At 43.4% G+C, this 24,948-nt stretch overlaps 3 protein-coding genes across 3 annotated transcripts in view; 2 read left to right on the plus strand and 1 right to left on the minus strand.

Annotated features, from left to right (window-relative positions):
- cblb (Cbl proto-oncogene B, E3 ubiquitin protein ligase) overlaps positions 1 to 7,773 on the minus strand; it is a 42,132-nt gene extending 34,359 nt beyond the window's left edge. Inside the window, exons 1-3 of the mRNA XM_070917220.1 lie at positions 7,732 to 7,773; positions 6,829 to 7,006; positions 6,291 to 6,541 (exon numbers count right to left, since the gene is read on the minus strand). Of these exons, the coding sequence (XP_070773321.1) occupies positions 6,291 to 6,541; positions 6,829 to 6,996 (419 nt within the window). The 5' untranslated portion in view covers positions 6,997 to 7,006; positions 7,732 to 7,773. The remainder of the gene's footprint in view (positions 1 to 6,290; positions 6,542 to 6,828; positions 7,007 to 7,731) is intronic.
- Positions 7,774 to 12,283: 4,510 nt separating this feature from the next.
- On the plus strand, positions 12,284 to 16,962 carry LOC139295528 (golgin subfamily A member 6-like protein 22). Its single transcript, XM_070917721.1, has 5 exons — positions 12,284 to 12,359; positions 12,516 to 12,586; positions 12,848 to 13,126; positions 13,458 to 15,346; positions 16,900 to 16,962. The coding sequence occupies exons 2-5, from the start codon at positions 12,565 to 12,567 to the stop codon at positions 16,960 to 16,962; spliced, it is 2,253 nt and encodes a 750-aa protein (XP_070773822.1). The 5' UTR covers positions 12,284 to 12,359; positions 12,516 to 12,564.
- A 2,433-nt stretch (positions 16,963 to 19,395) lies between these two features.
- Positions 19,396 to 24,880, plus strand: LOC139295530 (cytadherence high molecular weight protein 2-like). The gene is made up of 3 exons (XM_070917724.1): positions 19,396 to 19,882; positions 21,581 to 24,561; positions 24,815 to 24,880. The coding sequence occupies exons 1-3, from the start codon at positions 19,396 to 19,398 to the stop codon at positions 24,878 to 24,880; spliced, it is 3,534 nt and encodes a 1,177-aa protein (XP_070773825.1).
- Positions 24,881 to 24,948: the final 68 nt, after the last annotated feature.

Here is a 24,948-nt window from a genome sequence, read left to right on the forward strand (position 1 = left end):
CGACAAATGACATGACTCCCGGGGCGAATTGATCCTGTGCGGCAGCGAGTTATGAAAGCCGCTGCTCTCGCGTTTGTCAATGTCATTTTATACAGTGGCTGCAGATCTCTCTGCAGTTTTCATCCCGGGGAAGAAAAAAAAAAAAAGATGAAGCTGGCCGAATAAAGGATTGGATCAGCCGCTTTGACCATTAATTGCCAGCATGCACGACAGACTGACTATAGTGCACCTCATCCCAAGTATAAGGAAGTGACGAGTTTTCCCACACTCAGCAAAACACATCTTCTACACTGATCCCTCTGCTTGCGGCTGAAATCTATCACGGTACATGTAATTTTATATCACGGTAACAGTATACATATCAGGATAGCCTACAGTAGTTCAGTAGTTCTCAAAATTCAATTGAGAAATGGTTTATAATCATACTGTACTTCATGCTCTGTATTTACAATAGAGTGCTGCAGAGATGGTGTATTTTTGTAGGAAAAGCCTACAAGAGAATATAGATAGATATATAGACAGATAGATATAGAGTATAAACACAACAAGGCTGTAAAGGCGGACGAGTGAGTAGATGACTTTCCGTGTTCGGCGTGAAGACATTAAATGTCCCCGGCAACCTCTGTTGTCTCATTTAGCCGCTTCTTAGCAACCGCCTTTTTTAAGACGCGTAAAAGCTTCAAAATACACGAGTGGGGGGTATCTACTGACGTATTTTATGTCGTAGAACAAAACGTGGAAATCTATTAAGCTTGTGTGTAACCACAGACTTTATTTCATCGAACCAAAAGCAACCCCAATGACTTCAAGACGAGGGAACCGGAAAGTGTAAAATGCTAACTCATTCCCTGGTTTTGGGGCTCATTCCTGCAGGTGCATTACCGGCGCCAACCGGCGCTCTCGCGTCACGTGAGAACGCGATGAGAACCTCTGCGAACCTCAGCTGAATTCGCGAGGTCACGTGATCTCACGTGAGAATCGAGCCCCGAATACACGGTGGAAGCGGTATTGCCAAATTTCTGTCAAATGCAGAGAGTAGGAGCTCAGTCGTTACCAAGATGTTATGGAGCCAAAAGTTTGGTCTGGAAATGACTTATTAAAAAAGGATCTTGAAAAAAAAATGCCAAGGAAACTAATTTGTCTAATTTAATAAAAACAGCCTGAAGACTTGAGGGGCTGTTGGGCATTTTGATTCAAAAGGAGGCTCGTAGTTTTTCAGGGTGTACCTTCAGGTAAAAGGACAATTAACTCAGAGAGACATGAGCGTTTAAAGTAACCTAAAGTCAACTCGTCTTACAAACAGCTGTTTGCAATTTCCTTCCATCCTTTCATTTCCCAATTATTGTCTTGCTCAGCATGTGGAAAAGAACGATGCAGCGGGGACGAGGGATCAGGTGGTCCGATGTGGATACTAAGACAAGGAAGGGTGGGGTGTGACGCATGAACATCAGATGGCTTGTGACAGGGTGCAGCCCTGAAGAACGGTTTTGGGGGGGGGGGGGTGATCACAGCAGTTAATCAAGCATATGAAACACACTTGTGCTAGACCGGCTGTGCCACAAAAAGGCACAGCAGGCCACATATGGGGACCCATGTCCCTGGAGACAGATGTGATACCACATGTGAGATCACTCCGCCGCTTCCTCGGCAGGGAATTTGTTGTTTCCGACGCGTCTTCTTGCCGTGTAAAACATTATTCTTCTAAACTCTGCTGGTGAAAAGGATCGAGGGGTTTCCTCACATCCTCCCACTTCGGAACAAGACTTTTCCTTGCTGACGCTCCGCTGATGTTTACCGGAACACAGGACTAGCAGTTAAATCCAGTGCAATGTGAATTCAAAGCGATACATTTGGGTGACACATGCACATTTCCCACTCTTCGCACACCCAGTTCTTGAATCATTTGATGAGGGTAGCTGTTATCAGAAATGAACAAGCATGGATGGATTAGTGAACAGGCCTACCACGCACCCAAAAAACCACTACAAAAGAGACGCGGTCGCGTTGTTCGTAGCTGTGTCTCTTTCAGCCTGGGTGTCTTGTTCCTGTGTAGGAGGGGTGCGGGGGCCTTTTACGCGCCCGTGCCCAGGAGCCCATTGTCTCATAATCCGACTTTGTCAACTAAGAGTTTCAGAGACTGCGGCACAGACATCCAGCATTTGAGTGAACCTGAGCATGAAACCCCCGTGTTCACACAGCAACATAACGCGTAGAAGGACGTGTCTCTATGTCTGAGTGCAAGCCTGAACATGGTGTCTGAAATGTTTTGGTGTATTTAAAAAAAAAAAAAAAAAAAATCCCAAACTGTGCTTTCTGTGGGTTTTTGGTTGCCTAGAGATTAGACTTCAATGAAAGACAGCAGAGAGGGATGGGATTCATTGTGTAGTATTACATAAATGAGTTTTCTTTTAGCTTTGACTGCATTGTTTTGTTTTGTGGTCAGGTTTATGACAAGTAAAGGATCCTGGGGCCTGACTCACATCCCACAGCTAGTTAGTGTGTAGAGTGAAATAAGTAAAATGCCGTTGTGATCGCGGATTATTTCTATGTACAATTTATTTCATGAAGAAAAATATCATCGGTTTCAAGAAACGCGCAAATTACTTCCCGTTCCCTCGTCTCGAAGTCGACGGGTTTTCTTTGAACGGGGTTGTGGTTACACACAAGCTTAACAGATTTTGCTCTACGACATAAAATACATCAGTAGATACCCCCACTCGTGAATGTTGAAGCTTTTGACGCGTCATAAAAAAGGCGGGTTGCTAACAAGCGGCTGAATGAGACGACAGAGGTCGTCGCGGACATTAAAAGTCTTCACGCCGAATATGTAAAGTCATCTACTCACTAGTCCGCCTTCACAGCCTCGTTGTGTTTATACTCTATATCTATATGTCTATATATCTATATCTATCTACATTCTCTTAAAAGTGAAGCTTAGTGGTGGTGACGTCGAAGTAATGCGGCCGCGGTGTAGTTCCTTTACAGCCTAACGTTAGCTTTTTACTTCTGGCGATTGCATTTACGCTTCAAAAATCATAAAAGTGGCGTTCATTAGTGAAATTATCTTGCTGAACAAAACACGTCAGAGTCATGAACTTTTTGTTTTGCCACAGAGCTTATTTTCTGCAATAATCCAAAAATCCATGTAACAATCCCATTGGTTTTTAGTCGAGGGAACCAGGGGGGATGCTAACTTCCTGCTTTGCCTACAAAAGTACATCATCCCTGCAGCGCTCTATACCTGGGTCAGGCACAGAACAGCACCCCTGGGGCTGGTCGGGTTCAGTGTTTTTGGCCTTCCTCAGGGAGGAAGCTTGCAGACAACCGAGTTTGAAAACGAGACCTCTAAATTGAAGGACAACCTTCCTGCTCACTGAGACACCCTGCCGCCTCAAGAAGAGGTTCTGAACACTTCTCACTCGGGCCTCCTTCAGCCAACCATGCTTGTGGCGCCCGGCAACACCTGCCCACAATGTAACAGCTCGCCCTAATGTAATAAAAGCAAATGCAATAAAGTCAATAACACCAGTCAATAATGAAATCAAATCCTGGAACAGTGCTACAATATTGTTTTCGCCAGTAATGCAATAACGTGCCCATGTGCTGCACATCGACTGGATAACCTACTGTATTTGTAACTTTTTTTTATATATATATATATATATATATATATATATATAAATGAATCAAAGTCAACATCCGGTAGCGCTTTAAATAATGATCCGCGGTGGCGTGGTGTGACCTTTCCACTAGGTGGGGCTACTAAATCTCGGAAGGCCCTACTGTCACGTGATAAAAACATAACACAAAACCATCCTAAATGGGGGGTGGGCAATCGCCCAATGTGGCAACGTTTCTTCCGCCCCAGATCCACTTATTTTCTGGTGCCGTGTCAACCAATCAGGGGCCACCAGGAAAAGCCAAACATATATTGCAGGCGGCGCTTTTTTTAATGCGTCATCGCGTGTTTTCTGGTAAAACGTATGATTTATGTCATAGTAACAACTTAAGATTTATACACACATAACTGATTTTCCCATGAAAATATGTGTTTCACAACTGGAATTTCAGAAGGGGCGGGGCCTCCCAGCGGCCCTCAATGGACCACAAGCCACTGATGAACTGACAAAAATCAAAAAAAAAGAAAAAAGTGGCCACCAGTGGCACAAAGGATCCCTTATCTGGCTGTAGACTTCATTAAAGCAGGAGGAATAAGCAGGGTGACATGGCTGGGGGGAGGGGGGGGGGGGTTCCTTTCTCAACTAATTATGCTTTAACACCTGCGCTTCTCTCACTGCTCATCAAAAATTAATTCAGAATTAATGACTCTAAACGTATAATGTAAAGTATGAACGGTGCTGTGTTAAAAGTCGGGGATGTGACATTCATACCTACTTCTAAAATGTGAGAGGCTGGTTAGTTTCGTGTTTCTGTGGGGGATGAAGTGAGCTGCAGTTTTGGGTTGAATCTCAAATATCATGTAACTACCAGTATCTGTTAGCAAAACAAAAAAAAACTCAACTTTGACATTCAGTTTCAAAAATCAAAATAATTCAAGGCCCCCCCTTCACTGTAAGTACAGCAGCAATGTGTCGCGTCGACTGCAAACACTGTGAATGACAGTTTCCACTGTGGATAGATTAGGCCAACAACAGCAAGAGAGCCTGTCGGGAGCTTTGGGGGGGGGGGGTCTTAGAGGAAAACGAATGACTGAGGCGAGAAGTTAGAGAAAAGAGGAAGAATTAAGAGCAAGAGTTCACACAGAAACATCAAAAAAAAAAAAAAAAAAAAAAAACTGCTGGGCGACTACTTCAGAGCTCAACCGGAGAGGAAATATATGAACAGGATGTAGAGAGCATGGGGATTTTCCCTCTGCTCTTGCACATGGCAAATCAGAGAAAGCTCCTGAGAATCAGCGGAGCCTTGCCCCTCGCCCTCAATTATCTCGAGCTCTTCTCTCGCGCAAAGGCCTCGGCAAAATTTGCTTCCCAAAATTTGGCTCTTTCTCCGTTTTTTTGGACAAAGCATCAAAAAACAACATTGATTTGTAGCGACAACTAGTACTAAGCAGTTCCCAGTGTCAATACCAAGTGATCATAATGTGTTTGGGTCATTGTTGAAGTCTGGGGTCATAACGGCTAACTTCCTGTCAGCAATTCCACTAGCCCAGTACACAATTTGTGCGTGAATGCATTTTTTTTTTTTTTTAAAGCACAATGCATTGTGAGATAAAGCACACAGCGAAAAGGAAAAAAATTAATAATAAAGTGTAACTGCATTTGGCTGCTACGCACAGATAAACCAAAAAAATAAATATATATATATATATATATATATTTTCTGCTGAATGTGCCTGCGCTTTGCTTTCCCGTCTCCCATCCGACCCTCCATCCTCGCCTCCTCCCGCTCCCTCTGTAATCTGAGTCAGTCAGGCTCATGGTCTGACACATCATGATGGCACAGCAGGCTGACTCTAAGTCAAGGCGACATGCCAGGCGGTTAAAGACCAAAAAATTTTTTTTAAATCTGCGTTTGTTATGTCGCAGCGTTGGGGAGGACAAGAACTGCTGGGTGTCCTTCCTGTAACCTTGGCGGAATGGAGAAAAAAACAACAACAAACCTCTCACTTAGGATCACCATCATCGTCGTCATCATGGTACCTCTGCCATCAACCCGTGTTGAGGTATTAATCGCGATCATGAGGCTGCGCATTGTCAACAATTGCCGCATGGCTTGTAAGCTTCTGTCGCACGCGGCGAAACTCCAGAACCATCTAATGCTCGTGAAATTTGATATCCTCGCACAGGTTTTGGTTCTGAAAGTTAATGTTGAACGGAAGGTGGGCGAGTCGTGGATTTAACTGACGATGTAGGAGGTTGATTTAGTTTTGATGGAACGGAAAAAAAACCCAAAAAACCTTGTTTTCTGTCAGAAAATGCTGACGAAAACCCCGGATTTCATACAGTTCGCCTCTGCGACCACGCTCGTCCGTGAGCAAGGAAACGAGCACGGCGACGCCTGAGATCATTCTGAGAGGGGCAGTGACGGCTGAACACAGGGCCCCCTTGGGACTAGGGGGACCCTTTTAATCCTTAAATCATCAACAAACCTTGAAACATATTAAAACCGCTGTCCGATTGTCCATTCAACTCCCTTTCCAGTCACGGGGTTGTCTTCGCTTCGAAAGTGGTGCTCTAGTAAAAGACCAAGGCAGGTCAAGACCATCGCCCAGGAAAGCCCCCGTCAAGTGAGAAAAGAAAAAAAGTTGAATGAATCAAAAGTTCCCTTACCTGTCCTGCGACTGCTCGTCATACATCCTCTCCTTTCCCTCTTTGAAGAGCCGGATGGCCCGTTTGGATTTCTTCATAAGGCTGTCGATGTAGATCTTGAAGTACTCATTCTCGCTGAGCTGCGTGAGTCTCTGGCTCTCCTCATATTTGCCCAGTATGAGCCGCAGGTGCTGGTAGGCATCGGGTAAGATATCCAGGATGTACGGCGGACTGTTTTTCAGCTGGAGTCTGGAATTTTGGCAGAGGCGGACCTGCGGCAAAGAAAACCCACTGAGTGCTCGCTTGCTTGCTTTCACGTCTAGGTTTTAGGACTGGGTTTAAACGAAGTTCAACAAACATGCACCAGCCAAGCTGCGCCACGAGGGCCACCAAACCAGACACTTGAGTGAATGTAGTACACCATGAGAACATATGGCCAGGGAGCACATGTGCACCCCATTAGCATTAGCCCCACCTCTTCACTGTGCGTCTACAAGCGGCTGTCCCCGCTACCATCTGGCAGACAAGGGCCTGATGGGTTTATCGCTCCCCCACTTACAACTTTATCCATGAACTTCCAGGTCTTCTCCACAGTCCGCCGGTCGGCGGCCGCCTGCTTGGGCGGCCCCACTGCGTCCTGGATGGCATCAATGATGCCGAGAATCCGACCCTTGCTCCGGTTTGGCCCACGTCCGCCAGGGTTTCGGCCACTGAGAGCAGTTGCCATTTCCTATGCACTGAGGCGAAAAAACAACAACAAGAAGAGGAATTATTATAGTCAGTAACTGCTGTCAGCGACCGGCCCCATATGGAAAAGTCTGAGTTTGTAAAAATAATCAGAATAACAGCAATAATTCTTAGGCTGATTTTTAGTGCCAATTGTTTGGCTTTTTCCAGAGAGAACCCCCCCCCCCCCCCGAAACGAAAAAAAAAAGAGCATTCACTGTTACATTTACAAAAGAAGATGTGTGCTCAGAACTTTCTTTCCAAATACTGTTATTACAAAAAATATGTGTGGTTGGACATGACAGTTCAACCCCCTGCTTTGACCCCTGGGCAGCTGTTATTGCCCACTGTTAGGAATAATTCATGGCACAAAACAAACTTGCTGATGACACACAGCCCTTTTTTTGTGGTTTGATGAAGGACTGAGTTTTAAGTTTAAGCGCTGGTGTTAGTACGCTGGAATACTAATGCCAGTGTTGCCTGTATATGCTCTACTCTGAGTTTTTCCATTATTACAAGTGCAATTCTACAACCACACATACGCACTATAACCCATGTTGTTTCCTGCCTGAGGGGTGACTCCTATGGGCGACTGAGCCGAGCCGAGCCGAGCCTGTGAAGCCCGGCGCACAGGAGACCTCCTTACAGTCTCTTACGGCTTTTTCCAACAGGAACTCACACCAATCGATCATTAGGGAGGAAGGGGGGGGGGGGGGGCACTAAAGTCTTAACTTACCAAACCACCAGGGAATGTCTGCTTGGATCCCTGCTGAACTCGGTACACATCCAGCGTACTAAAAAATAAAAATAAAAAAATAATAAAAAAAATCAAGGAGTGTCCCAGTGTCCACGGGGTGGGGTGGGGGGGAGAAAAATAAAGACTGTCAGGAAAAGTATCCAAGTAATCCAGCGCGTTTAATCCCGTCGTTTCACGGAAAAAAACTCCATGTTTCACGGCCGTCTGACGGAGAGCTGTCCCCCCCGGTCGCTGTCGAAGGAGTTGGACGGACGCGATGCTGGGAGGGCTGAACACTGTGTTTCGTGCGGCGACATCAGCGTAAAGTTAGCTGTCGCGGGGGGGTGGGGGGTGGGAGGGAGCGGGGGGGGGGGGGTGGACGTCACATCCGGCTGCACGTTTCACAGTAAAGGCCCCGCTGACGCAACAAAATCATTTACATTACAGCGTGCAACATGGCGCATCGTATTGTCCTTAAGTGTGTCGTTCAAATAACCTGGGTGTTTGTTTTTTCCCCCCCGTAAATCGAGCACTGGTCCGTTCCGCCCAACAGCGCGACGCTTCCCTCCTTTAACTTGAAGGAAGACTGGCTCCTTCCTGTACTGCCCCGTCTTCTGTTCTGGCTGATTTGATGCAGCTGTTCCAGCGGTGTGTGTGTGTGTGTGTGTGTGTGTGTGTGTGTGTGTGGGGGGGGGGGGGGGGGGGTCAATGGGAGTATGAAGCAATATTTTCCAGGAACCGACCGACGCAATGACAGAAGCGACCGGGCACCCGTTGGTTGGTGGTGCTCCGTGGAGATGCCGTGGACGTCAACTTTGACAGGCTCGGAGAGAGCAGCGACCTCCGGTGTCAACCCCCCCCCCCCCCTCCCACACACACACACACACACACACAAAGTTGACAGCTAACGGCACAATACTATTGTAGGGTCCCAGTAACAACATGGTCCTGAATGCTTCCCTCGTGGGCTTTTTTAAAAATTCTTTCAAAATACATTTCCGGTCATTCGTTCGTGTTGTTTCCTCTGTTATGAGTACAAGACCACATTTGGAAACATTGGCTTACTCTTTTTTCAGTTAAAAAAAAACAAAAAAAAACATACACATACTTACTTGCGACTGACGTCAGGAATCCACGTAGGACTGCGCCGTTGTGCTGTGACATCCCAGGGGACACGGACAGCTCATGCTTTTACTCTGGAGGTGCAACGGTCCACCTTCCGGCGCTGCCCCTTTGCGTCTTGATGCGGCCGCGGAGGAGAGCGACGGGAGAAGGGCCGCTCCCTAAATCAAACCCACGCAAACTCAACTCCTCCCGCTCCGAGCAAACGAGCAGTCGGAAATGGGAAATGACACAAGAGCCGTGCGGGTGTCAATAATACACCAGTGATAAAGTTTAGAAGGATACCCCCCCCCCCCCTCCCAAAAAAAAACATACATATGAAAAATATAAAACACACTTTAGGTCCCATCTCGACTTTACTCAAATCTTTGACTTTAATGGATTTATGGATTTAGTTAAGAAATGTACACGCACACCAAATCAATATTTGCCACGCATGGAAAAAGGCCCAAATACACACGCGGTAAGCGCGCGCAACACACACATCATTCAACACACTCTTGAGGGTCAGTCAATAATGTTCTGTGCCTGTGCCACCCAGGGCACACATGCCATGGCAATGCCGGAATGGGCGGGGGCGGGGGTGGGGGGGGCAAGGGACCCACTTCCAAGCCAAGCCCCAGGGCTTTGAAGCCCTTTGAACAACAAAGCGGCCAAACCGTGTAATTACAACTTTCGGGGTCCGTCACGTGATGCACGCTGGCCCAAAAAGACCCCCCCCCCCCCCCCCCCCCCCCCCGACGTACATTGTGAAAGAGACGTCTGTAAATCAGCGGATATTTGTTTTGTTTGGGGTTTTTTTTGAGGTGCATCAACTTCCCAGTACGAACACTTTACGAACACAAAAAGCCCGAATCTTTAAATATCTCATAATTAATATGGAGATTTGATTTTGGCCACCGGCTTTCTGCTTTTTCAACACTGCACCAAAGCTTTACCAGGAAAGGTGTTTCTCCATCATTAGATTTAGTTACATTAGATTAGAAATTAAAAATAATTCAGTTGGTTTTGACTGAGTGAAGTGCCCGTGGAGGCGTCAATAAATAGGCATTGAACAAATATCTGTTGCGTTTGTGTAGCCTGCATTGCTGAGTAGAGTTCAGTGGTGTGAACGTGATTACAAATGGAAACTGTCAGGAATCAGAATCAGAAATATTATATAAAAAAAAATATTTAAGAGAAAAATTAAAGTAAAAAATATATACAATAGCAATGTATATGTATGTATTGCACTATTGTGTATGACTATATATGTATTGCGCTGACATTTAAGAATATGTAATAGTGAGGTAGTAAATGTAGAAGCAGGTCCAGATTTCCTGTCTGTTTCTGTCTGACACTCAGAGGGAGGAGTTGAACAGTTTGATGGCCACAGGCAGGATGGTCTTCATGATGTGGGAGGTCAGTGCCACGAGTCTGTAGTCCTTGGAGCCACTGGAGTCAAGTTTATATGTCCAAAGGCGGCATTTAAAAAGTTGGATATCACAATAACGCACTAGTATATCACCAGTGTTCCTTACTGGTTAAATCATTAAAAAAGTAACTACATTACTACAGAGAGGCAAGTGAGAAAAAAATACTCTGGTGATCTGGTCCAAATTGTTTTCTCTCCTGTGTTTATGACTTAAGAAGAGGTGAAAAAATGGTTCCACATATATACATATATATGTACTACAACAAGGCATCATATTCTGTAAACTCACATTTTCTACGTCAACTCTTAATCTAATCTCGTCAGAAAAAGTAACTACATTACTTGTGATAACTAACTTTTGCAAGTGTACGGAAGCCCTGAGAGGCAAGTGAGAAAAAAATATATTCTGGTCATCTGGTCCAAATTGTTTTCTGTCCTGTGTTTATGACTTAAGAACAGGTCTAATGTAAAGCTGTCAAATGAATGTGGTGGAGCCAAAAGAACAATATTTCCCGTAGTAGAAATACATGGTAGCATGACGTGGAAATACTCCGGTAAAGTACAAGTACCTCAAATTTGTACTCAAGTACAGTATTTGACTAAATATGCTTCGTAACTTCCCACCACTGGCAGCTTGGAGCTGTCCTCTACAGTGTGCAAAGCCCAGATGGATCCTCTTCAAACGATATGACTGCTTTTTGGTAGTTTACGCTGAGATAATTACATCAATCTTTGAAAGCTGTCATGACAAAGGAGTTTCAAACTTGGTAAACATGATCTTTACAGTGCAAGGGTGGCATACACTGAGCAGAAACGCATAAAACACCCTGGCCATGTTTTAATTCCTGTGCATAGCTCATCTGTAGCGAGAAGGTGGTCGTAATGTCCGTCACTGACATTTTAGTATATTGCTCAGAAGATAACCGAATTCTCTAAAGGACTGGGTGAACTGCTCATCCACAGGAGGCAGTGAAAGTAGGCTGTGAAGTGGTAGTTTGGAATGAAACTTTTCAGTGTAAAAGTAACGGGCCAAATCAAGTCAACGCACTTAACTGACATGTTTTGCTCCCGACAAAGTTTTTTGTTGCCGTGGGTCGTGTTCGTATTGGTCTTTAGAAACTATGCTATGTTACAAAAAGGTGTTTGCCAGTGCCAAAAGAGTGAGATTCAGCCCAATTATTGTCCCAAATTTTCCCAGATGCCCCTCTTTTCATGCAGAACATGTCAGTCAGTCACCTGACACATGATTACATTGAAAACCAAGACAGTTGTACGGAAGCCCCGAGAGGCAAGTGAGAAAAAAAAAAGTTATAAATAGTTTCTCTCCCGTGTTTGACTAAAGAAAAGGTTCTTTAAAAAAAATTTCCAGGATCATGTGTTTGTTGTTGTAATGCTCATTTCGGCCACAAGAGGCTTAAGTGTACCACTGCCCCATGTTCTAAAAAGGACTTAAAAAAAAAAAAGTAACTTTAAATCCTGGAAAAAACTTTCTTTCCCATGTGGGAAAAAGAAGGGACTTAGAAAGATTTTTGTTTTTAAGTCATGAGCACCAGAGAGAAAACAATTTGGATCACCAGAATATTTTTTTTTCTCACTTGCCTCTCAGGGCTTCTGTACAATTACATTTTTCATATTCACCAAATGTTTGATGGTATATGTTTTAGGAAAGTAATTTTTAAAATCTACATCCTATGCCACTGAGAAAGTATCAAAACCTTAGAGAATGCTGGCATCCCTTTTCTGTGTGTATACATAATCCATGTACGAGTATGGGAGCCACACCAAGCCAAACATGGACGCTGACGTTATCAGCTGAGACCAGACTCACAGATCGAGAGGCGTCGCCACCCAAAACGCCACCTGCCACCCAATCATACACACGCTGACTGGGTGTCACAGTTATCTGACAACCGGACGTGGTGGTAAACAAACGTGTGGAGGGAGGAGATGTACATTTTGGGTTTTTTTCCCAAGATAAAAGTGCCAGCCTGCCTCATCACCTCATAAAGTTTAACACCTAAAGCAGACCAGCACTGCACTCTCTCTCAAATGTGCCAAGTCTTCTGGGACCTCAAGACAAAAGGAAGCGGAGGTAAGGAAAAAAAAATAATAAATTCATCCACTTCCAAATATTTTTGCAATATTTAATAAATGGGCCTGTTCGAATGCAAGTAATTGCGTGATTCAAGTTTTACATGATTTTTAAATTTTTTTAAATTCTAATTTTGACCTGATTATTCCTACTTAGGTCGGTGATCTCACGGGAAACATCTGTTTCGAACATGTAATGTGGTTACATGGCTGAATCAGGAGACAGTGGTAAGTTTATTCCTAGAAATTATTTGGTGGTTGGTTGTCGGCAGCAAACGTATGTGTATTCTTATACCTATGAATGGTCATTATATGGTAGGGCATGCCTTCAAACTGCCCCCGTTTAAATGTAGCCAATAATGTACAGTTACTCAAAAACAATCTCTCAGTGAGATGCATCAGCTTTCGCAAGTTTGAATTTCATCATTTTGATGAAGTGAAAACATACCTTTGAAAACGTTTGTCCTTGTTAAATTTGCAAATGGGCAGCAAGCAACCTAAGATCCCCTACAAGAGACGTGACCCGCCAAATTAAATTTGCAGTGGACGCCTTCCTGGAGGACTTCAGGGAGCAGATAGGCACTGGGGTGGGACCACCCAGAGCCGCCACGGAGGCTCGGATGCCGCAGCAGCAGGCGACCGTTGCAGAGGCTCCGACAATGCAGGGACGAATGAGGGAGCGGTTTGATGTTGTGGAAGAAGGGGCGTCACAATCCAAAGCTGGCTTCTACCAGATACTCTCACAGGAGGAACCCAAGGCCGCTTTAGGTAAGACAAAATTAAAAAACAAAAATATGTCAGCATACTGTTGTGAAATGAAATGTGGTACCTACTTGATATAACAGACATGTCCTTTCCTTTTTGTTACATCCTGTCGCTACTTTGTGAAAAGTGTATGTCTCTCTTTGGCCTACTTGTCTTCTTTTTGGTGTCACTAAAGAGGATAAACAATGCTAGAAATGTGTGTCCCCCCCCCCCCCCCCCAATTTAGTTGATCCACCATCTCAAAACTATTTGTTTTGTCTGGCCTGGTTTAACACAATATAAGGTGCAGTGTAGAGTGACAAATTGATATTCTGCCCATTTCGTTGACCAACAGAGCAACGACAACAGAATAGCAGGACGACGCAAACAGAACCCAACTGGACAACGGAAAACACCAAGCAATTAGAGGAAGTCGACGTAAAAACCAAAAGAGAGAATATTAAGAGACACAGACAACTGACAAGTCGAGTGTTGGAGGAGATTGAACAACTTTGGGAAGAGACACAACGAGAGAGAAATGAAATCGACTACCTGAGGACAAAGACGGAGTGGCGACAGGAGGACACTGACAGTGAGAAACACGGGCAGCGCTTGTTAATGAAAAGGCTGAGATCACAGGTAGAAAATATCACGGAGAGACTCAAGGAGAATAAAAAGGAAGCCGCCCAAGAAAAAATGCACCTTTTGGAAATGCGGGCTGAAATAGACCGAGAGAGGGAAACTCTGGACAGAAGACGTAATGAGATCACCGCTGAGAGACACAAGCTGGAAGTGATCAAGTATGATAGGACGAAATGGCAGGAAAGCCAAGAGCCTAAAGAAGTCGCGGAGAAGAAAAAGCGAGAGCAGGAGATGATGGAGGGTCTGCTGTGTCAAATGAGCAAATATACGAAAATAGTGCTTGAAGCAAAGCAGGCAAAAGACCAAATGGAGAAAGACATGGAAGACATAAAGCAAGCGCTAAAGAGAAATAAAGAGGGTATTTCACATCACAGACACCAAATTGAGCACGCCAAACGTACAATGAACGCAAATAACAACAAGATGAAGCAATGGTGGACAAAAATTCAAAGCGATGTCCAGATGCAGGAAGCCACAGTCCCAGAGATGGAGAACAGAGCGAAGCAGGAAGACAGAAAAGACACCCCTGACACTGTGAAAATGAAACTCAGTAGAATCCACGAAGAGATGGAGAAACTTTGGGATGCGCTGGAAGCCGGTGAACAACAACTGGAAGTTACTCCGAGAGAGATGCGGGAGCCAAAGACAGAGGCGGGACCGGTGGAAAAGACCAAATCTGGCTCTCAGAGGCAAAGACAAGACGCAGATGTGGGTGTGAAGGTGACACAGGGGGGAGCAGGGACGGAGGGTGACATGCAGGGGCAAAAGCAAGCCATGGAGTTGGCACGGGTCCAATCGGAAAGAGACGAGCTGGACAGACTCAAAGTCAAAATACAGAAGGAGAGAGGAGACATCGAGAGGGACAGGCAGTTAGCCAAGGTAGAAATGGACGCACTGAAGCGTATGAGGGAGAGCACTGAGAGGCAAAAGAGGCAGCTGGACGAGACGTTCCAAAGGACAAAGAAAGAGATGAGAGAGATGGAAGTGATGGGCGCCGAGATGGAGCTGAAGAAGAAGGACCTGGCAAAAATGATGAGAATGAGCAGGAGGAAAAAGGAAGAGGTCAGCAAGATGAAGGAAGAAACTGGGCACGGGCCGGTGCTGGAGGTGGACAAGGAGGACAGATTTGATGAGCAGAAGACTCAACGGGTTGACAGAAACCGAGAAACAATACAGCATGAAGAAGACCTGTTCGAGGAGGCAAGCACCGATAACAAAGTGGTTCTTGAAGTAGAGGAAATCAGAAAGATGCTGCGCAGGGTGCGAGAGGGCACGGAGCAAACCGGGGGGGGCTTTCGGGAAGAAAAGAGCCAAGTCAAATGGATGAACGTTCGGGCAAAGAAAAAGAGACGGGAGCTTGACCAGCTGCTGGAGAAGACCGGGAGGGAGAGGGGTGAGTTGGAAATTGAGAGGATAAAGATGCAACGGCAAAGGGAGGAGGCTGAGCAGAAGCTGGAAGACGCAAGAACTACAATTCTGACATTGGGTGAGGTGAAGGCTCGCATCGAGAAAGCTGCCGCGGAGATGAACAACACCCGGGGGGAGATGGTCAAAGCCCAAAGGAAGATGGAGGAGAACAAAGACGAAGTAAAAAAATTCATGGTAAGTCCATTTTTTTTTCTTTATTAGTTAGACATTCCAAAAAGTACATATATTCCTTCTCCCTCATTAGAGAATCTACAGATACGCAGAGGGTTTTCATTTGAAAAGTTGACCTACTGGACCGTAATGTCTCCTACGTGTGAGAAGTCCATTCTCAGTGTATGCGCGCCGGAGGCTTCCAGAAGTATCCGCTTACTTGCGCAAGTTGCATATTGGACCACAAGTGGCTTCTACAGAATCCTCCTGTCACGTCCTCGTGATCTTATTTTCAGATTTCAAGTGAGCACAGCGAAAACAGCCCTCGACCATCAAACTGTGCGCACGTCATTCAAAGTAACGCGGTACTAAGCGCCAAGGCTGACAGTTTAAATCAGAATCAGAATCAGAAATTTTTTATTGATCCCGAAGTACGAACCAGGCCCGACCCTGCTTAGCTTCCGGGATCAGGCGTGTTCGGAGTGGTATGGCCGTAAGCCAAAAATGTAAATTTAAAGCATTTAAATGCTTGGGATATGCTATATATATATACACACATTACATTGTTATTGTCAATAATCCCATGGAAAGACCCGAACCAACTGTGTGTCTGTCAGTTCTTTCCGACTTCACTACCCTGTCCCTTGGCTCTCAGCTCCAAGCCCACTGTTTCCTACTGAAGACTTTGAAGTCTTCAAAAATACCTAAAGCATTACCTAAAGCATTTCCTAAAACGGCCAGACACCGTGGTAGTTAATCAAACGTTACTCAAACAGTGCATTTGCTGGGGACTGTTTTCAGTGGCGGATTGGTACAAAATAAAACTAGCATACCCATACGAAAAAATATCCTCTGTCGTTTTTTTCCAGCCTCATTCTCGTCTCATTTGTGGTCTGATGAATAGAAAGTCAATCAAATTCAGGTGAAAAACAACAATGCATTTGATTATTGCGAAGGGAGATGATGTACCTATCTACCTATTATATATATAAATATATATATACACACACAGTGCTGTGAAAAAGTATTTGCCCCCTTCCTGATTTCTTATTTTTTTGCATACGCTTAAATGTTTCAGATCATCAAACAAATTTTAACATTAGACAAAGATAACCCAAGTAAATACAAAATGCAGTTTTTAAATGATGATTTCATTTTATTAAGGGAAAAAAGCTATCCAAACCTACCTGGCCCTATGTGAAAAAGTAATTGCCCCCTAGACCTAATAACTGGTTATTAGGCCCTTGCCGGCAACAACTACAATCGAGCGTTTGCAATAACTGGCAATGAGTCTTTTACATCGCTGTGGAGGAATTTTGGCCCACTCTTCTTTGCAGAATTGTTTTAATTCAGCCACATTGGAGGGTTTTTGAGCATGAACGGCCTGTTTAAGGTCATGCCACAGCATCTCAATTGGATTCAAGTCCAGACTTTGACAAGGCCATTCCAAAACCTTCATTTTGATTTTTTTAAGCAATTCAGAGGTGGAGGTTGCTGGTGTGTTTCGGATCATTGTCCTGCTGCATAACCCAAGTGCGCTTGATGTCTCGAACTCATGGCCGGACATTCTCCTTCAGGATTTTCTGGTAGAGAGCAGAATTCATGGTTCCATCAACTACGGCAAGTCGTCCAGGTCCTGAAGCAGCAAAGCAGCCCCAGACCATCACACTACCACCACCATGTTTGACTGTTGGTATGATGTTCTTTTTATGAAATGCTGTGTTAGTTTTACGCCAGATATAACGGGACGCACACCTTCCAAAAAGTTCAACTTTTGTCTTGTCAGTCCACAGAATATTTTCCCAAAAGCTTCGGGGATCATCAAGATGTATTTTTGGCAAATGTGAGATGAGCCTTTGTGTTCCTTTTGGTCAGCAGTGGTTTTCGCCTCGGAACTCTCCCATGGACGTCATTTTTGCCCAGTCTCTTTCTTATTGTTGAATCATGGACACTGACCTTAACTGAGGCAAGTGAGGCCTGCAGTTCTTTGGATGTTGTTCTTGGTTCTTTTGTGACCTCCTGAATGAGTTGTCGATGTGCTCTTGGAGTAATTTTGGTAGGCCGGCCACCCCTGGGAAGGTTCACCACTGTTCCAAGTTTTCTCCATTTCTGGATAATGGCTCTCACCATGGTTGGCTGGAGTCCCAAAGCCTTAAAAATGGCTTTGTAACCCTTTCCAGACTGATAGATGTCAATGACTTTGTTTCTCTGTTCTTGAATTTCTTTAGACCTCGGCATGATGTTTTGCTTTTTGAGATCTTTCAGCCTACTTCATTTTGTCAGACAGGTTCTATTTAAGTGATTTCTTGATTCAACAGGTCTGGCAGTAATCAGGCCTGGGTGTGGCTAGTGAAATTGAACTCAGCTTTCCAAAAAATGTGGTTAATCACAGTTAATTCATGATTTAACAAGGGGGGGGGGGGGGGGGGGGGGGGGGCAGTTACTTTTTCACATAGGGCCAGGTAGGTTTGGATGGCTTTTTTCCCTTAATAAATGAAATCATCATTTAAAAACTGCATTTTGTATTTACGCGGGTTATCTTTGTCTAATATTAAAATTTGTTTGATGATCTGAAACATTTAAGTGTGACAAATATGCAAAAATATAAGCAATGAGGAAGGGGGCAAATACTTTTTCACAGCACTGTATATATAGCGGGGAGGTGAGATCAGATCACAAGTGGTCACCCGAGACGCATGTGGAGACCACGTTTTTGCCAGGTGTGCGCAGACGTACTTGGAGCTGTCCACTTGTGATCGATCGCCCAGGACGCACGTCAATACCGGCTGTATGTAACAGCCTCAATCTCAAAGGACACTTTGACTTGTAACAGTCCGGTATTACGACTTTTACTAAGTCTTACTTCTACTCAAGAGAAACAATGACGATTCTTTCGTTTTTTTGTGAAGGAGAGACTGACTTCAATGAAAGCTCGGGTCAGCAAATGGGCATTGGCAGAATCTGCGGTCAAAAGCACTTTCTCTGTGAATACATCTCAACCTCAAGAACAACAGAAAGAAGCACGCATAGACTCCCTCGAAGAGCAAACGTTTGAAATCCTGACAGAGAAAAAAAGCGCAGAAGATGGAATCAGGAAAGAGGCCATGTCTTCTCAACAATCTCTAACACTAGAAGGCCGGCGTCAAAGTGAAGAAATAAAACAACGGGAGCATGTACATTCAAAGAACAAACAGACACTCCATTTTTTGGCTGTGGACATGAAAGAAGAGCGGACCGAAATTCGTGGAAAAACACTCATGGAGGATGATCAGACAGAATTAGAGATAGATGTAAGAGAAAAGGAAGAAGTTGAAAAGCAGATATTCAAACTCAAGGGGAGAGAGGAGAGTGTAAGGGAGCAAATAAAGTATGCTAAGGAGAACATGGAGGAAACACATCAAGAGATTAAAAGGCTCATTATGGAAATAAACGACCTGCAGAGGCCAGAGACTGGAACTGGGTTACAAATTACAGTCAGGGAAACTGGAAGTGTGGAGGAAGGAGTGACTGGACTGCTGGAAAAAACAGAACTCAAAGACGTTCTTAAGGTTAGCACCAACGTTTTCAAACATGAAATAATTAGATATGAGGAGAATGTCAATCAGATGGGACAAGAAGCACTCGATGAGTCTGACTTGATAAGACTGGATGTTGAGAAGCAAAAACGAAGCCAGGAATCAGCAGAAGAGCCACAGACACATACCGAGGAGGTGGACGGAGGTCCTTCTCAAAAGGACACGGGAAGTGCTGATATGCAAAGACTTAAGGCAGAGATTTATAGAGCACAAGAAAGCATAAGGTCGGTGAAACTAGAACTCGAAAACCAAGTTGAAGAAGGGAACATTGAAAAGGGTCACAAGGACGAGGGCAGTGACATTGAAGGATTTCTCCGAGACCTGAAACAATTCCAAGAACTTTTGAAAATGGCGAAAAGTGCAATGAGACAAAGTGAAATGCACCTGAAAGAAGAAATGAGCAACTTGAAATTGATGAAGACCGCAGCAAAAAAACAGAAGAGAGGACTGGAACAGAGGCTCGAGAAAACGTTGAGAGAGAGAGACGAATTAGACATCATGAAAATGAAAATGCAGAGACAAGGCGAAGTGGCCGAGCAGAAGTTGGAGAAAATGGCAAAAGTCAAAAGCACCATAGAGGAAATGGCTGCTAAGACTGGAAAGAAAAATGAAGACTTGGAGATCATTATGAAGGAGACCCAAGTAAAACTGAGACAGTTAGAAGAACTGAACGATAAGATTGAGGCTATGAAACAAGAACTAGATAACGCCTCTCTTTTAATATCCAAGGAAAGGGCTGATTTAAAAACAGTGACGACTGAAATCAGGCAGAAGAAGGATGCCTTGGAAAATACTGAGAGAGAGAAGGGAGACATAAAGAAAGGCGTCAGAGCTGAAACAGATGCAGAAGGGGACAAAGTGACAAAGAACAAAATGGACAAAGAAATGGAGGAAATGAAAAATGAAATCGTCCGACTCAGATCAGAGAACGAGAAGATGGAGGAGGACATAAAACCGATAATGGACAGCGTGGTTCAGAAAAACGGTGAAATTGAACAACTGAAAAGGGCAATAAGTGAGCAAAATAGTGAGAGAGAAGGGATTGAGATGCTGAAACAACAGATTCAAGAAGAGAGGGAGAATGTGCGAGTAGCAAGACAACGTGCTGAGGCAGAAATACATGCGAAGGACCATCTGAGGGAGAGCACTGAAAGACAGAAACAGGAGCTTGACGACAGAGTGCAAACGACCAGGAGAGAAATGAGAGAAACGGAGCTGCTGAAGTCGGAGCTAGAAATAAAGAAAAAGGAAAGTGAACAGCTACTTAGAAAAAGCATGAGAAAAAAGGAGGAGAATGACATGATGTGGAGTGAAATACAAAGGGAAAAGGAGCTGCTGAGGAGAGAGACGAAAAAGAGAAGAAAAGAATTAGACCAAAGACTGGAGAAAACCATGAGAGAGAGGGACGAGCTAGAAATGTTGAGGATAAAACTGCAACGGCAGAAGGAGGAGCTGGCTAATGAGAAGCAGAACATCAAAGACAAGACTACTCTTTTCCAAGTATACAGAGAACATGAAAATCAAGGTCTGGAAAAGCAAGAGGTGAAAGGTATCGGGGAGAAAGCTGAAATTGTACACCGAAGCTCAAAAGTAACAGAATCCATGACTGACCTTCAAAACATGAGACAAAAGATTCATGTTCAATTGGAAATAATTAGGAGGGAAATCGGAACTCTGGAAAAGGGAAATGTTTATCTATGGGAACGAAGAGAAGGGCTCAAAGCACTAAAAGCTGAGAGCAGGACTGTCAGAGACAACATGAGGAAAATCAAATCTCAGATAAGGAGCATTGTACAAGCAAAAGCGGGGAGGAATGAAATGGTTCGCACGAGGGACGGCATCCAAAAACAGAAACTTGAAATCAGACGAGAGAAAGCTGGAAGGGAAAGAACAGAGATGGAAGTGTTGAAGGTTGAGCTGGAACTCAAAAAAAGAGAAAATCGGCAGATGATCCGAAGAGGCATTCAAAAAGGGCGCAAAGTTAAAAAGATGTGGGCTGGGGTTGAAAGACAAAAGGACGCCCTCAGGAGGGAAACAAAGAAGAGGAAGAAAGAGCTCGACCAGCGACTGGAGAGGATCGTGAGGGAGAGGGATGCACTCGAGATCTTGAAACTGAAGCTTCAAAGAGAAAAGGCTAGGACCAGAGGTGGACCAGAAGAGTCGAGGATGTCGAAAGTCCCAGAAGTTCAAAATCAAATTCAAAAGCTGTTGGAACTAATTCAGACATGTATGGATAAACATAAACTCATGACAAAATGCAGTGACAATTTAAATGCAGCAATTAAAGATGAAAAACGACACATGGAGGCCCAGACGAAAATCATAATCCAGGTAAGAGAGGGAGTGCAAAGTATCAAGATGCAGATTAAAAGACAGAAGGAGATGACGATGGACGAGCAAAAGAAATCAAAAGAGTTAGCAATGAGAGAGAAAGAGCTGGGGGATGAAAATGAGCTTCTCAAAGCTGCGCGACAGAAAGAACAGAAAGACTGCAAAGAAACTGAGAGGCTGATTAATAGTGCGGGAACTGAAACTAAAAGGAATCTGGTGGAAACTCAGGTGGATGAAGCGAAAGACATTAAGAAGAAAGTCCAATGTAGAAAAGAAGGAATGGAAGGAGAAGAGGCAAGTGAATTAAAGGGAACACTTGTGTTGCAGCTGAATGAAAATATTGTACTCGCAGAAAGAGAAGAACTGGAAGTCTTGTGGAAGAATCTCAACAAGGAGAAAGAAGAAGTTGATACACTGAAGGCAGAGCTGATGGAAGAGAGATGGAATTTGGACACAGTGAATGAGATGGTGAACAAAGAGAAAATTAGCTTGGAGGTGATGAGGTTGGACATCCAGAAACAAACACAAATGTTCGAACAAGAGAAACAAGATATAAACAAGCAAAAAGAAAAGCTTGAAATTACAAATTTAGAGCTACAAAAGAAAAAAGAAAACCTTGAATGTGTGTTTGATGAGATAAACAGAGAGAAAACCACCATTAAAGATCTAACAGTTCAGGTCCAGATAAAAAGGGACCAACTTGAAAAAGTGATGAGCGAGATTACCTTGAAAGAAAAAGCTCAACAACTCAAGGAAGACGAAATCAAAAGACAGACCCAAGAAATGGAAACCAGTGAGAATATTGTACTGGCAGAAAGAAAAGAACTGGACGTCTTGTGGAAGAATCTCAACAAGAAGGAGGAAGAAGTTGATACACTGAAGGCAGAGCTGATGGAAGACAGAGAGCATCTGAATATACTGAATGAGATGGTGAACAAAGAGAAACAAGACTTTGAGTTTATGAGGTTGGACATCCAGAAACAAACAGAAAAGTTCGAACAAGAGAAACAAGATATAAACAAGGAAAAAGACAAGTTGGAAATCACAAAGATACAGCTACAAAAGAATAATGAAAACCTTGTGTGTCTGATTGATGAGATAAACAGAGAGAAAACCAGCATTAAAGATCTAACACATCAAGTCCAGACAAAAAGGGACCAACTTGAAAATGTGATGAGCGAGATTAGCTTAAAACAAAAAGCTCAACAACTCAAGGAAGATGAAATCAAAAGACGAACCCAAGAACTGGAAACCAGTGAGAGTATTGCACTCGCAGAGAGAAAAGAACTGGATGTCTTGTGGAAGAATCTCAACAAGGAGAAAGAAGAAGTTGATACACTGAAGGCAGAGCTGATGGAAGACAGAGAGCATCTGAATATACTGAATGAGATGGTGAAGAAAGAGAAAAAGGACTTGGAGCTGATGAGGTTGGACATCCAGAAACAAACAAAAATGCTCGAACAAGAGAAACAAGATATAAACGTGGAAAAAGACAAGTTGGAAATCACAGAGGTAGAACTACTGAAGAAAAAAGAAACCCGTGAATGTATGTTTGATGAGATAAACAGAGAGAAAACCACCATTAAAGATCTAACACTTGAGGTACAGATAAAAAGGGACCAACTTGAAAAAGTGATGAGCGAGATTAGCTTAAAACAAAACGCTCAACAACTCAAGGAAGACGAAATCAAAAGACAGACCCAAGAAATGGAAACCAGAGAGAATATTGTACTCGCAGAAAGAAAAGAACTGGACGTGTTGTGGAAGAATCTCAACAAGAAGGAGGAAGAAGTTGATACACTGAAGGCAGAGCTGATGGAAGAGAAAGAGCATCTGAATGTACTGATAGAGACAGTGAACAAAGAGGAACTGAACTTGGAGGTGATGAGGTTGGACATTCAGAAACAAACAGAGATGTTCGAACAAGAGAAACAAGATATAAACAAGCAAAAAGAAAAGCTTGAAATTACAAATTTGGAGCTACAAAAGAAAAAAGAAAACCTTGAATGTGTGTTTGATGAGATAAACAGAGAGAAAACCACCATTAAAGATCTAACAGTTCAGGTCCAGATAAAAAGGGACCAACTTGAAAAAGTGATGAGCGAGATTACCTTGAAAGAAAAAGCTCAACAACTCAAGGAAGACGAAATCAAAAGACAGACCCAAGAACTGGAAACCAGTGAGAATATTGTACTGGCAGAAAGAAAAGAACTGGACATCTTGCGGAAAGATCTCAACAAGAAGAAAGAGGAAGTTGATACACTGAAGGCAGAGCTGATGGAAGAGAGATGGAATTTCGATAGAGTGAATGAGATGGTAAACAAAGAGAAAATTAACCTGGAGGTGATGAGGTCGGACATCCAGAAACAAACAGAAATGTTCAAACAAGAGAAAGGAGATATAAACGAGGAAAAAGACGAATTGGACATCACAAAGTTAGACCTACAAAAGAAAACAGAAAGCCTTGAATGTATGTTTGATGAGATAAACAAAGAGAAAACCACCATTAAAGATCTAACCCTTCAGGTTCAGACAAAACGGGACCAACTTGAAAATGTAATGAGCGACATTACCTTAAAAGAAAAAGCTCAACAACTCAAGGAAAATGAAATCAAAAGACGAACCCAAGAACTGGAAACCAGTGAGAATATTGCACTCGCAGAAAGAAAAGAACTGGAAGTCTTGTGGAAGAATCTCAACAAGAAGGAGGAAGAAGTTGATACACAGAAGGCAGAGCTGATGGAAGACAGAGAGCATCTGAATATACTGAATGAGATGGTGAACAAAGAGAAAAAGGACTTGGAGGTGATGAGGTTGGATATTCAGAAACAAACAGAAATGTTCGAACAAGAGAAACAAGATATAAAAAAGGAAAAAGACAAGTTGGAAATCACAAAGTTAGACCTACAAAAGAAAACAGAAAGCCTTGAATGTATGTTTGATGAGATAAACAGAGAGAAAACCAGCATTAAAGATCTAACCCTTCAGGTTCAGACAAAACGGGACCAACTTAAAAATGTGATGAGCGAGATTATCTTAAAACAAAAAGCTCAACAACTCAAGGAAGACGAAATTGAAAGACAAACACAAGAACTGGAATCCATTAGGAATATTGTACTCGCAGAAAGAAAAGAACTGGAAGTCTTGTGGAAGAATCTCAACAAGAAGGAGGAAGAAGTTGATACACAGAAGGCAGAGCTGATGGAAGACAGAGAGCATCTGAATATACTGAATGAGATGGTGAACAAAGAGAAAAAGGACTTGGAGCTGCTGAGGTTGGACATCCAGAAACAAACAGAAATGTTAGAACAAGAGAAACAAGATATAAAAAAGGTAAAAGACAAGTTGGAAATCACAAAGATAGAGCTACAAAAGAATAAAGAAAGCCTTGAATGTATGTTTGATGAGATAAACAGAGAGAAAACCACCATTAAAGATCTAACACTTCAAGTCCAGACAAAAAGGGACCAATATGAAAATGTGATGAGCGAGATTACCTTAAAACAAAAAGCTCAACAACTCAAGGAAGACGAAATCGAAAGGCAAACACAAGAAGTGGAAACCACTAAAAATGTTTTACTGGCAGAAAGAAAAGAACTGGAAGTCTTGCGGAAGAATCTCAACAAGGAGAAAGAAGAAGTTGATACACTGAGAGAAATCATGAATTTAGACTTTCAAAAGGAAAAAGAAAACCTTGAATGTGTGTTTGATGAGATAAAC

This window comes from Enoplosus armatus, chromosome 13 (assembly GCF_043641665.1).
Source record: "Enoplosus armatus isolate fEnoArm2 chromosome 13, fEnoArm2.hap1, whole genome shotgun sequence".
Lineage (NCBI taxonomy): Eukaryota > Metazoa > Chordata > Actinopteri > Centrarchiformes > Enoplosidae > Enoplosus > Enoplosus armatus.

Bases quoted from the DNA above. Each gene is read 5' to 3' on its own strand.
- LOC139295528 (XM_070917721.1), top strand. From the start codon at position 12,565: ATGGCTGAATCAGGAGACAGTG. The intron at 12,587-12,847 runs GTAAGTTTATTC...GCAAATGGGCAG, and splicing joins GGCTGAATCAGGAGACAGTG to CAAGCAACCTAAGATCCCCT. The intron at 15,347-16,899 runs GTAAGTCCATTT...ATTCTCCTTCAG, and splicing joins ACGAAGTAAAAAAATTCATG to GATTTTCTGGTAGAGAGCAG.
- LOC139295530 (XM_070917724.1), top strand. From the start codon at position 19,396: ATGAAAATGAAAATGCAGAGACAAGGCGAAGTGGCCGAGCAGAAGTTG. The intron at 19,883-21,580 runs GTGAAATTGAAC...TTGTACTCGCAG, and splicing joins CAGCGTGGTTCAGAAAAACG to AAAGAGAAGAACTGGAAGTC. The intron at 24,562-24,814 runs GTAAAAGACAAG...TTTTACTGGCAG, and splicing joins AGAAACAAGATATAAAAAAG to AAAGAAAAGAACTGGAAGTC.